Below are 12858 nucleotides of genomic sequence, written 5' to 3'. Positions count from 1 at the left end.
CCACTTATATTAAGCAAGGGGTCCGTGGGCCCCAGGTTGGGACAGGTAAAACCTACACATTTTTATCAGTCTTTTATAATAGTACAGATGAAGATCATGTGACAGTCACCTCTATTTATAGCTTATCAGTAAGAAGTGTTTTTTCCTGATAGTAAAGATACTGTCCATATATGCTGTCAAAAAAGAAAAACACATTCAAGTTCACACGAGATTCTTCTTTTGGTAATTTCCAATATACTTTTGGGGCCCAGATTCTAACAATACTGAAATCTATTCTGCAGCTCTTGTTTTTTTCCGTCTGCATGCCACCTTGGCTGAACAGAGGAACACTTTTAGTAATAGACTAAGACAACTGCACTGCTCCAAAAAGAGACACATGAGGCCATTCTCATGCTCGGCCATTGGGCTCTATAATAAGTCAACCTATAGATGGGGAAGTGATGACTTCCTGTTGGACTGTTTGTGGTAACTTTTTTTTATAGGAGCAGAATTAGGCAATTCAACCCATTAGGTCTGTTCTGTCATTCCATCTTGACCAACTTATTATCCCTCTCAACTATTTTCTCCTGCTTTCTCCCCATAACCCATAACATACATTCAGTGGCCACTCTATTAGGTACACCTGTGCACCTTTTCACTAATGCAAATATCTAATCAGCCAACCATGTGGCAGCAACTCAATGCATAAAGGCAAGCAGACATGGTCAAGAGGTTCCTTTGCAGTTCAGACCAAGCATCAGAGTGGGGAAGAAATGTGATCCAAGTGACCTTGACGGTGGAATGATTTTTGGCGCCAGATGGAGTAGTTTGAATATCTCAGAAACTGCTGCTGCCCTGGGATTTTCACGCATAGTCTCTTAGAGTTTACAGGGAATGGAGCGAAAAACAAAAAAATAGAATCCAGCGAGACAACACGAGGAAATCTGCAGATGCTGGAAATTCAAACAACGTGACGAAGAGTCTCGGCCCGAAACGTCAACAGCGCTTCTCCCTATAGATGCTGCCTAGCCTGCTGTGTTCTACCAGCATTTTGTGAATCCAGCGAGAGGTAGTTTTGTCAGCAAAAAATGCCCTGTTAATGAGAGAGGTCAGAGGAGAATGGCCAGAATGCTTCAAGCTGACAATAAGGCAACAGTAACTCAAATAACCACACGTTACAACAGTAGTGTGTAGAAGAGCACCTCTGAATACACAACACATCGAACCTTGAAGCAGTAGAAGAACATGCCGGGTTCTATGTCTATAACTAATAAAATGGCCACTGAATGTATCCTACCAAGACAAAAGAGAAACATCATTGGTAACAGAAAGCATTCACATATATGAACATGAACTGTAATGGAGAAATAGCTTAAAATTCACATTGTAGATAATTTCCTTTTTGGAACTATTTAAAACAGTTTGGACTTTTCAAACTCCTGGAACTTAGCAGTGTTAAGTCAGATAATCCAAAGGAGACATAACATACCGCAAGCTTGGATCAGAGCTCCCAAGATTCAGAAGTGCTATGTTCAGCAGGGTTCCTGGAACATCCTTTGGTCTTATTTTAGTGTGCTGTGGGATGGAGTCTGGCTGTGACAATTCCCAGCGTGTCCTTATATGGATAATAGATTGGACTATTGCCTCGCATTCTTGGTGCATGAACGTTAGAGGAGTGCCTTGATTGGCAATAGTTAACGTAAACTGGCTTTCATCTACCAAGCAAATTTCCTCTATTTCTGAAGCATAGTAAATATCGTTCAGAAACACAGATTGGCCAAGCACCCGGGTCCGCTCTGCTGACGTCACCTGAACTGCAGTGGATCCCACCTAGTTTATAAGGAAAAAGATGGAGCTAAAACTTTGGACCACAAACATAATGAGTAGAACACTATCAGCATTTGCAGAGCATTTTTCAATGGTGTTTCAATAAAAACTCTGATGTTAATTTTTTTAAAGAGATATAGCACAGTAACGGCCCTTCTGCCCAATGAGCCTGCATTGCCCAAGTACACCAAACTGATCAATTAGCCAACTAACCCATACGTTTTTGCACTGTGGGAGGAAATCAGTACACCTGGAGGAAACCCATGGGATCATGGGGAGAATGTCGATCTGGAGTAACCATTTTTTTGGTTCTGCTTTATTCTTGTACATTGGAAATGACATTAAACAACCTTGAATGTACAAACTTCTTGTAGACTGTGGCAGAATTGAACCCACATCACTGGCATTGTAACAGCACTGTGCGACTGTGTCACCCCTGTGCCTACCTGATGTATAGCAACCTTTTGGATGCCCTTAGCCAATAAGGAAAGCAAACTTAACTTTCACTTTTTTTTTCAATCATGCACTTTTTTGACTATGTCAAATTTAGGTATATATAGATTTTGGGTCTTGTGTCACCAAACCTTATTATGGAGAGGGAAAATAATTATTTTGCTTATCTACAGTACAGTAGGTGCATTTCAAGCTGTACCCCCAACCAAGCTTCAGAATCCCCAATCTGACCAGTAGTAAGAAATTTGTGAAAGGACCATCAGTCCCTCCCACCTATGGCGGCCAGTATCTTCCTGATTAAAATGTCAACATATCGGGTCAAAACTGTCTTTTTGACCTGGGAGTGGAGAGGGGAGTCAGATGGCCATTATAAAGGAGGCCTGAGACAGAGGCCAGTAAGTGATAGATGGACTGAAAGGATTGAAAAATGATGGGGCAGATTGTGCCAAGTAGAGGTAAGGGTAGTGGACATAGAATAATACAGCACCTTTCGACCCATGATGTCAACACTTAGCACAGTGCTAAATTAAATTAACTTTTTATGCCTGATCGATATCTCTCAGTTCCCTACACATTCATGTGTCTGTCCGTATCGCATCTGTTTCCACCACTGCCCCAGACTGCCTTTTCCAAGCAACTACCGCTCTGTATGTAAAAATCCTTGCCCTGGACATGTCCTTTAAACTTTTCCCCTCTTACCCTAAAGGCATGCCCTCTAGAATTTGACATTTTACTCAGGAGGAAAAAAGGATTCTGACTGTCTATCCTATCTACTCTCATTACTTTACGAATTATTGGGCTTCCCCTCTGCCTCAGATGCTTAAGAAAAAGGAAACAATCACCAACGTTTATCCAGCCTGTCATTATTTCCTTAGCTCCTGGATATTTCAACCGTAGTAACTTGCAGCACAATACCACCTGACTTGATATTCCTACCAGGAATGTACACTGAAGGAAAAATTTCCTACCTTGATGGAAACCTTGGTGTCCTTATGAGCCAGCTTTAGAGCATTGTGAAAAACTTTGAGGTCTTCCTCCAGCGCCAGAGTGGCAGCAGGAAGCTTCTGATGATCTGGCTCAATATGCTCCACAAGCTTACCCGGTGAATCAATGAAGATAAGCTTTTTGCTCCCCTTGAGTCCAGTGAGAAGACGCTCATGATACTTCGTGTACTCTCTCACCCAGGAGTTGCAGTTGTAGATGTAGACCGCAGCCACGTTCTCATAGGCCGCTCCAGGGAAAACTACAAACCATTTGGAAAGGAAGTCTGTTTTGAAACGGTTGCTGGGTCCTGCATGCGTTAAGTCCACAACAATCTCATATGGCTTGGCATAATATGGCTTCAGAGTTAGGAGGACGTGATAGATAAGCAAGTCACCATTTATCTGCCCAGTCTTAAACCTGTAAGAGGTAAATGATCAGGTGAATAAATCCTGTTTGGGAAAACAAAATCACTTTAGCAAACAAGCAAATACATTGTCTACAAAAGTTCTATTGAAGATAACACCATACACACACACTCACACACAGAACATTCTACCATTCAGAGATATCAAGATTGGTGGAAGAGCCTTGGCCGGGAACATCGACTGCTGATTCCTTTCCATAGAAGCTGCTGGGCTGCTGAATTCCTCCAGCACTGCACATATAATGGAGACATGATGGCACTTAAGAGTAATACTCAAGTACTTCTAGGTACCATTTATTTTAAAGGAATGGAGCAGTGATTACTATTCTGGTTTCACTTGGAGACTCTGCATACCATGTGGTCCAAAAGCATGAGAATCAAAATAAACCAGATACATCAGTCAAACGACTATAAAAACATAATCAATTTTGTTTGGAATTGGTAACGCAATGAAAATTATTCACAATTAATAGCTAACTTTCCTACACAGCAAAATGAAAATCAGTCGGACACCAACAGAATTCTTGGCTCATCAAGTTTTGGTCTAAATAAACTTTTCTGCAAACTCAGATGTTTCTTATTCCCATAACTACCTCTTACAGAATTAGGGGTTTAACTTAACCACTAATAAACTTCCTTCTTTCTGGCATATCATATTTTTGGTGTTCTTTTTTTTTAGCAACTGCATCTGGTGCGGCTTTTGATCTGTGAAACAGCATAGTTGACCGCCCATTAACAATTTCAAAGCAAGATGTGCACATTTGTTAAATTAGAACATAGAACAATACAGGCCCTTCGGCCCACAATGTTGTGCTGACCTTTTAACCTACTCTCAGATCAATCTAACCCTTCCCTCCCACATAAGCCCCCATTTTTCTATCATCCACGTGTCTGTCTCAGCGTTTCTTAAATGTCCCTAATGTATTTGCCTCTACCATAAGACCACAGGAACAGAATTAGGCTATTTGGCCCAACAAATGTGCTGCCAGCATCCTGGCAGTGTGTTTCATACACTCCCTACTCTCTGTATAAAAAACTTACGATATCCCCCATATACTTCCCTCCAATCACCTTAAAACTATGTCCTCTCATATTAGCCATAACTTAAGTCATAAATTTTGTTATTAGTTTTTAAGTTTCAATCGTACTGTATGGCTATTATCTATGAAAATATGTCAATTTTCACAATTTATATGTACATTTCATTTATGTATACATTTTATTTCTTGGCTAAATCTTGTAATTGGCCTTCAAGGCTTGATTTTTATCTTTAGCTTCCCATTCCTACATATTTTCATCTATTCCAACAAATACCCATTCTAGCAAGGGCTGCAACTTTAAAAAAAAAGGCTTCCAAATTGTATTTTATTCTTCATCCATTTGTCACTCATAACACCTTTCCTCTACTTATCCAAATAAACAACAACAAAATATCTTTGTTCTGCTTTAGAAAAAAGGCATTGAGGCTACTTTCCAAACTGCCAAGTACCTCTATTTAGAAAGAGCACACTTACTGAATAGGAAATAGCCCAATCCTTTGTGGTTGATGAACGTCATCAGTATCGAATGTAGTGTTGCAACAAATTCAGTATAATTCAGTATTTTAAACTTACAATCTACATCAACATCGATGAGGTCATTACCTTGAACATCAATTGGGCAAAAGTGTGTTTCAGAATACTCCTAACTGATAAGGAGAGGTGATCTACAGCTACTTGAAAAGGTAAGTTACAGATTTATTTCATTGTGTTAAAATAATTCGACATACTCAATCTCGCAATTGGACTTTTTCAATGAGTTGGTAAACACTGAAGTCTTTCACCGGTCCCCCCAGGTTTGTGGTATATATACATTTTGTAGAACTGAAGGAAATTTTTGTTTCTGCTTTCAACCAAGACGAGTAAGAGAAAAGTTAAGAGAAATTCGGTTGATTTATTGCTTTGGTAAAAGCTAACCACGAAGGCTGCAGCTTTAGAATGGAAGCAGAAATATGGAAATGCAAATCATTTTTTGATGCAGCGTTTTCAATTTGAAGGGAATTTTTATTTGAACCATCTTGTTTGGTTTTTGTGGCAAACAAAAATTGCTGAACATGTTCTATTCTCATATTCTAATGTTCCATTGATGCTAATCAAACTCTGCTGGCAAACATCCTTGCTATATTTTACCCCATTCTCATATAAAAAAAGAAAAAAAAGAAATTGTATTGCTGGGCACTACTTAGAATACACTTGAGCCAAGTTGTTTGGAAAAACATGGGTGACAGGATTGTGTAGTCTTGTGAATATTGTGTCAATCTTACCACATATTTCCACTCCATTTAAATTATTTGCGAAGTTTAAAGTTTCCAGGAGTGGGAGGGACTCAAAATTAAACCAAGTGCTGAAAGGAAAATAATCTGTGGCTGTGTGTAAAACTAGTTTCTTGATGTTCACCGTTATTGGGGCAGATACAGAACAGATAGTTAGGTTATCAACTGCCTTGTAACTTGACACAATATTCACAAGACTACACAATCCTTCATCCATGTTTTGCCAAACAACTTGGCTCAAGTGTATTCTAAGTAGTGCCCAGCAATACAATTTATTTTTTTTCTTTTTTTTTGTAATTTTTTTTTAAGTTCATCATCAAACATTTCCATAAGATGTATTTCAGATACTGATATATCATATATTCATATTTGCCACAAATCTCCACATAATATTTATCTGAGGTATACACTTATAGAAAAGAGAGGAACGAAAGAAACAATTTCAATTCCCACCACTGTCCAAAAGGAGTTTGTACGTTCTCCCTTGACTGTGTGCATTTTCCTCCAGGTGCTCTGGTTTTGTCCTACGTTCTAAAGACATACGAGTTAGGAAGCTGTGAACATGCAGTGTTGTTGCTGGAAGCATAGTCACACTTGCGAGTTGCCACCAGCACATCCTTCTGTGTTGAATGTTCCAATGTATATGTGACAAATAAAGTTCATCTTTAAATCTTAACTTTACATTTAACTATAGAACTGCAAATATAATGCATCTTCCTATTTTTGTTATACTGAATGTAAATTCGATTTGTGTTTAATGTACTGCTTTTAGTGCTAAAAGTTGGACTATCCACTGGTATAGATAAGTTTTATTTACAAGTTTTAATAATTACTGTACATTTCAAAAATGTTGCCCTAACAATCTGAAAGTTGCTTGTGGTAGGTAAAAGAATGATTAATTCTCCACTTATTGGTAACTGTATCAGACATGTTCAGTTTGAGGTTAGTAGGTTAACTGGCTGTCCTATGAGTAGGCAAGTGTTAAGTAGGTGGACTGCTGAGCTATATGCCCCGTGGTGCTTGTTCCGCTCTGTATCACTAAATAATAAGTAACTGTTCCTGAACCTAGTGGTGTGGGAGTTAAAGATCTTCTGTATTCTTAGTTAGTTTGACAGAAGCAGTATTTCAGTTAGCTCAGTCTATTCTAGCTCTGAACAGTTCCCTCTCCTGTTCCCTTGTACACCTGCACCTTCTCTCTCATGTGGCCATCAATATCATCTTGCCACTCATCTACATCAAAGGGAAATTTACAGTAACCAGTGCTCCTTTGAGATATGGGAGGAATCGAAGAGAAACCCATATGGTCACCAGAAGAATACGTAAAGACTGAATCAGATTTGGGTCCTGGGAGCTGTGAAGCAGCACCAGCACGCCATGGCGGCCCCAGCATGCAGGTTTACACACTAATAACCAGTTCATTGTGGCACCCAACCAAAGTTTGACAATCTTGAGATGAGGCTCAAGAAAGAATACAAACACTGCTCCCCTTGGGTGCTCAATAAAGAAAGCTGAAATATCCTCAGTGACCATTTTATTAGGTACAGGGAAGGAATCCAATGCAGTCTTCTCCTGCTGTAGCTCATCCACTTCAAGGTTTGATGTGTTGTGTGTTCAGAGATGCTCGTCTGCACACCACCATTGTAATGTCAGGTTATTTGAGCCGCCGTTGTCTTCCTATCAGCTTGAATGTATTCTCCTCTGACCTCAGTCTTTAACAAGGCCACAGAACTGCCTCTCACTGGGTGTATTTTGCTTCTCGCACCATTCTCTGTAAACTCTAGACACTGTTGTGCATGGAAATTCCAGGAAATCAGCAGTTTGTGAGATACTCAACCACCCCATCTGGCACCATCAATCATTCCATGGTCAAATTCACTTAGATAACATTTCTTCCACAATCTGATGTTTAGTCTGAACAACTGAACGTCTTGGCCATTTCTGCATGCTTTTATGCACTGTGTTGCTGCCACATAATTGGCTGATTAGATATTTGCATTAACGAGCCAGTGTACAGGTGCACGTAATGAAGTGGCCACTGAGTGTCATTTACACCCAGCAAAAGGCTGGAGACTCTAAACATTTTCAAATAGTCAATTCAAATAATTGGAGGAAACAATTAGTTTACTAGGGCTAATGATTAAATGTCTATTTACTATTTTTCCAATTCTTTAGTTTAAAACAGACAGATACAAAACACAATTTATTTTCTATTCATTGACAGGTGAAATCCCAGCAATAATGGGTCGACACTCAAAGAAGGCTTTCTTGGTAAGAGCTGGAATCTTGCTTCTTGCTCTGAACAGTGCATTTGTGGCTCCAGCAACTAATTTCACCAATCATCTCAAACCCCTTGGTACCACTGAGGAGAAGTATGTTACCAATGCTACCAAACTACTCGATACCACAGAGGAAACGTATGGTACAGATGCCCCTGAACTACTCGATACCACTGAGGAAACGTATGTTACAGATGCCCCTGAACTACTCGATACCACTGAGGAAGTGTATGTTACAGATGCCCCTGAACTACTCGATACCACAGAGGAAACGTATGTTACAGATGCCCCTGAACTACTCGATACCACAGAGGAAACGTATGTTACAGATGCCCCTGAACTACTCGATACCACTGAAGAAGAGTATGTTACAGATGCCCCTGAACTACTCGATACCACTGAGGAAGAGTATGTTACAGATGCCCCTGAACTACTCGATACCACTGAGGAAGAGTATGTTACGGATGCCCCTGAACTACTCGATACCACTGAGGAAGAGTATGTTACGGATGCCCCTGAACTACTCGATACCATTGAGAAAGAGTATGTTACAGATGCCCCTGAACTACTCGATACCACTGAGGAAGAGTATGTTACAGATGCCCCTGAACTACTCGATACCATTGAGAAAGAGTATGTTACAGATGCCCCTGAACTACTCCATACCACTGAGGAAAACCATGCTATAAGCGCCTCTGATCTACTTGGTACTGCTGAGAAAGAGAATGTTATGGATACCCCTAAACTACTTGGTAGCACTAAGAAAAACCATCCTATGAATGTCTTTAATCTACATGGTACCACTGAACAGAAGGTCGCTAGTTCTTACATTTTGTTACTTATCATAGGCATATTAATCGTTGTTTGCACAATTCTGTTGGTATTGACAATCGCCTTTGCCTATCAAGTATCAATTCTCAAGAAAAGACTGAGAAAAAGGTCGGTAAGAAGCAATTCTGACTTCATTAAAACAGCCAGCCTCTGGTCGAATGGTGTTCCGCAGGTGCCAGAAGAGTCAGCAGAAAGCAATGTCACACTTGAAGAAGCCAGACCTTTGAAAGCGGAGGATGTAGCCTAGCTCTCTCAGGGCGTCAAAGCTGAAGTCCAGTTGGGGCATAAAACTAATAAAGTTAGCTGAGAAACCTGGCAAAGGAGACTGACCTCTGTGGAAGCTCATTATTTGTTAGCAAGTGTTAATGTACATATTTATCACAAAAGAAATTTAGTCAAATTATCAAGAGTCATTTATCCACATCCTCAGGAATATGCCTTCTGATTACTTTCATGAATAACCGCACAACTCCAGATTCCCACATTTATTCTAAGTGATCAGAATGTGGGTGAAAAGCTTAACTGAAGAAAGAGGTTACAAAATTGGCTTGGCAAACCTGTAATAAGATTTAATAATAATAATAATCACTTTGCATTGATTCCTATCAGAAATCTGGCAGGAATCAATGGAAAATGAATTTAGAAGACACAGTGGAATGTTTCTGTTTGCAGTTTTCCATTTTTTTGTAAGAAAGACACCTATACTGTGCAGTATAAGAATAAAGTAATAAGATAATCTATTTTGTACAGCATCTTATAAAATTCCAAGTCACTTGACAATCAGTTGTGTATGTGCATTGTAGCTTAAGGACATTGTCTCAAGATAAATGCAGAAACAAATCAGCAGATCCTGGAGCATCAGTCGACAACGAAACAGAGTTAACGCTGCACACCGAGGAACTTACTTCAGAACAATGTTTCAGGTTGTCAACATGGGAGGTTATTAGATTTTCAAGAACTTAAGTATGGTTCCCGTGTCTTTATTGCTCCAGGAAAGTCTTCGTACAGTAAGTGTAAATATTAACTGAGTGAGGCACTTTACGGATAGGCCATTGTTATTTCAGGTTGCTTGGTCTCAAATTGCTCTGCATTCCAATTGGATTCAGTTGAATAAATTTAGGGTAGTGGGAGAGACAGAAAAAATTGGGATAATACTCGACAGCATGTGAACACGTGAAACCCAAAATAAGTGGCATCCATAATCCCAACTACTTAGCAAAGGCTCCACCAATTTATCTGCATTTATCTACGTGTTTTGTAAATGTCCATCCAGTATTTGATGGCCACACATTTTATTTTATCTCAAGATACAGTGGAAAACAAGCTCTTCTGGCAAATTAGGCACACTGCCCAGCAACCCACCTATTTAACCCAAGCCCAATAACAGGACAATTTACAATGACCGATTAACCTACTAACTTGTCTTTGGAATGTGGGAGGAAACCGGAACACCCAGAGAAAACCCATGCACTCATAGCAAGAACATGCAAACTTCTTACTGAGGAAGCTGGAACTGAATTTCCAACTCCCACGGCCCAAGATGTAATAGTGTCATGCTATTGTGGCACTATTTAGCTAACTATAAATAATAGATTCCTACTATGTCTGAACCTTCCCTAGTCAAAACAGAAAATGCTGGAAGACCAGGTAACATCTGTAAAGACATATTGACTGTTTGGATACATAATCTATACCTCAACTGAAAATTCAAATTTCCATAAGAATATGAGAATAAGTAAATTTTATACCCATGTTGGGTTGAATACAACCTGGGAGCTCCTGTAAGATACACATACAAAATGCTGGATGACCTCAGCAGGCCAGGCAGCATCTATGGAAAATACAAACATTTTTCTTCACTCAGAATCTAATAACCCACATGAAAATTCTATTTCAATTTGAGTTCTCTGTTAGTTATAGGTAACCGAAGCAATAGTTATGAAATTTTCTAATTCAAAACATTTGAAATTTCAAAAATATTCTTAGTAATATACCTGAATATTTGTTCAAGATAAAATAATCTCCTTGAACTGTTCACTAATAATGATGACCATGCATAGCTTTAAAAAAAAGTCAAACTGATAACTTTGTGTTCCTTTTGTAAACTGCAGAATGATAAACTAACATCACATCCATAAAATTAAGGGCACAATCATAATTGCATAAGTTACCGCAGTCCATCCATCCAGAAAGATCATAAAACCCCATTACTTATTTTACATCCAAATATTTATCAAAAGAATCCAGTATTTTTTTCTTAGTTCACAAGGATTCACTCACTGTGCAAAGATTTTCTTTAGTCCAACACAAGTAACACTTCTTACTGTCATAGATATTGAACATTCTAAATAATTTCTCCATAATTCCAAAACAATATCCAAGTTAATCTTGACAGATACTAGACTGCCATGAATATAAATATGTTCAATGTATTAGAATCAAGAATGAGAGCAGCTGACAGCAAAGAGAATTAATCTTAGAATAGTTCTGGATGGTTAGGTGCTTGCTTTTCTATTATTTTAACTTAAAACTAGGAATATTGCCACTTATTTTACTCACTACTTAGAGAAGCCAAAAAGTGCATTTTTCAAAGAAAACCTGTTTTGTTAAATGAACAAAATAAAGTTGCAAAAACAATATTGTTGTTTTGTATGGCATTTGCACGTCTAATTGAAGTGCGACCTGGGAGGGGCAAGCACAAGTCTGTCCGGTTGGGAAGCATACACAATTACAGTATAAAGTTTTTTTAAAAAAAAAACAATTGCTTTAAAAAGATGTGACACATTTTAATGTGAAAATATACAAAAAAAACTTTTGGAAAACCACAGCTAGCGTCAGAATTTGAAGAGACTGAAAAGCAAGTCAACAAATGCAAATCAATATTTTAAGTAAAGGAACATTTTGGCCTGTGAAGAATTTTAGGATGATTTTCTATATTAATGGTGCTTCATTAGATAAATAGATAGATACTTTATTGATCTCACAGGAAGATACAGTGTCACATTAGCATTACAAATACACAGATATACAAAAATTAGAAGAGAAGTAAGAATAGAAAGTAAGTTACCTCAAACAGTGTAACAGGAGGGGGTCATCACTTCCCTGGCTATAGGCTGATTCATTATAGAGCCGAAAGACTGAGGGTAAGAACGATTTCATATAACGCTCTTTTTAACTGTGCAGTTGTCTTAGTCTATGACTAAAAGTGCTCCTCTGTTCAGCCAAGGCGGCCTGCAGAGGGAGGGTGAGAAACATTGTCCAGAATTGCCAGGATTTTCCACATGGTCTCTTGTTCTACCACAGCCTCCAGTGTGTCCGGTTTGACTCCCATAACAGAGCCAGCCTGTCTAATCAGTTTATTGAGCCTGTTGGCATCACCTCTGTTGATGCCATTGCCCCAGCACATCACTGCATAGAAGATGATACTGGCGACAACAGAGTGGCAGAACATGTGCCTTTATACTCCAAAGGGCCTCAGTCTCCTCAGGAAGTAGAGGCAACTCTGGCTATTCTTGCACACAGCCTCTGTGCTGATGCTCCACTCAAGTCTGTCATCCAGGTGCCTCCCACCCCCCCGAATACATGAGGTTCCTCACCACATCCATGTCCTCACCATCAATAGTAAAAGGGAGCAGCGCAGGCTTCGTCTTCCATTAGTCCATCACCATCTCTTACTGATGTTGAGCTACAGATGATATGGCTTAATTCAGCAAAATAAAACAATATTTTATAACTGATGGTAAAACTGATGAGGATTTACAGAATTTCCCACT

At 39.1% G+C, this 12858-nt stretch overlaps 2 protein-coding genes across 11 annotated transcripts in view; one reads left to right on the top strand and one right to left on the bottom strand.

Moving 5' to 3' along the window:
• nf1a (neurofibromin 1a) overlaps positions 1–12858 on the bottom strand; it is a 357260-nt gene that overhangs the window by 87344 nt on the left and 257058 nt on the right. For all 10 annotated transcript variants that reach the window (XM_059973505.1, XM_059973509.1, XM_059973507.1 and 7 more), the window contains 2 exons: positions 3228–3660; positions 1469–1809 (listed from right to left, as the gene is read on the bottom strand). In XM_059973505.1, the coding sequence (XP_059829488.1) occupies positions 1469–1809; positions 3228–3660 (774 nt within the window). The remainder of the gene's footprint in view (positions 1–1468; positions 1810–3227; positions 3661–12858) is intronic.
• On the top strand, positions 5254–11706 carry LOC132395120 (uncharacterized). Its single transcript, XM_059971426.1, has 2 exons — positions 5254–5390; positions 8200–11706. The coding sequence occupies exon 2, from the start codon at positions 8217–8219 to the stop codon at positions 9330–9332; it is 1116 nt and encodes a 371-aa protein (XP_059827409.1). The 5' UTR covers positions 5254–5390; positions 8200–8216; the 3' UTR covers positions 9333–11706.

The sequence above is a fragment of the Hypanus sabinus genome, chromosome 6 (genome assembly GCF_030144855.1).
Source record: "Hypanus sabinus isolate sHypSab1 chromosome 6, sHypSab1.hap1, whole genome shotgun sequence".
In the NCBI taxonomy this organism is placed as follows: Eukaryota; Metazoa; Chordata; class Chondrichthyes; order Myliobatiformes; family Dasyatidae; genus Hypanus; species Hypanus sabinus.
Note: the sequence above shows the minus strand (reverse complement) of the source record. Positions and strands in the feature narration are given on the sequence as shown.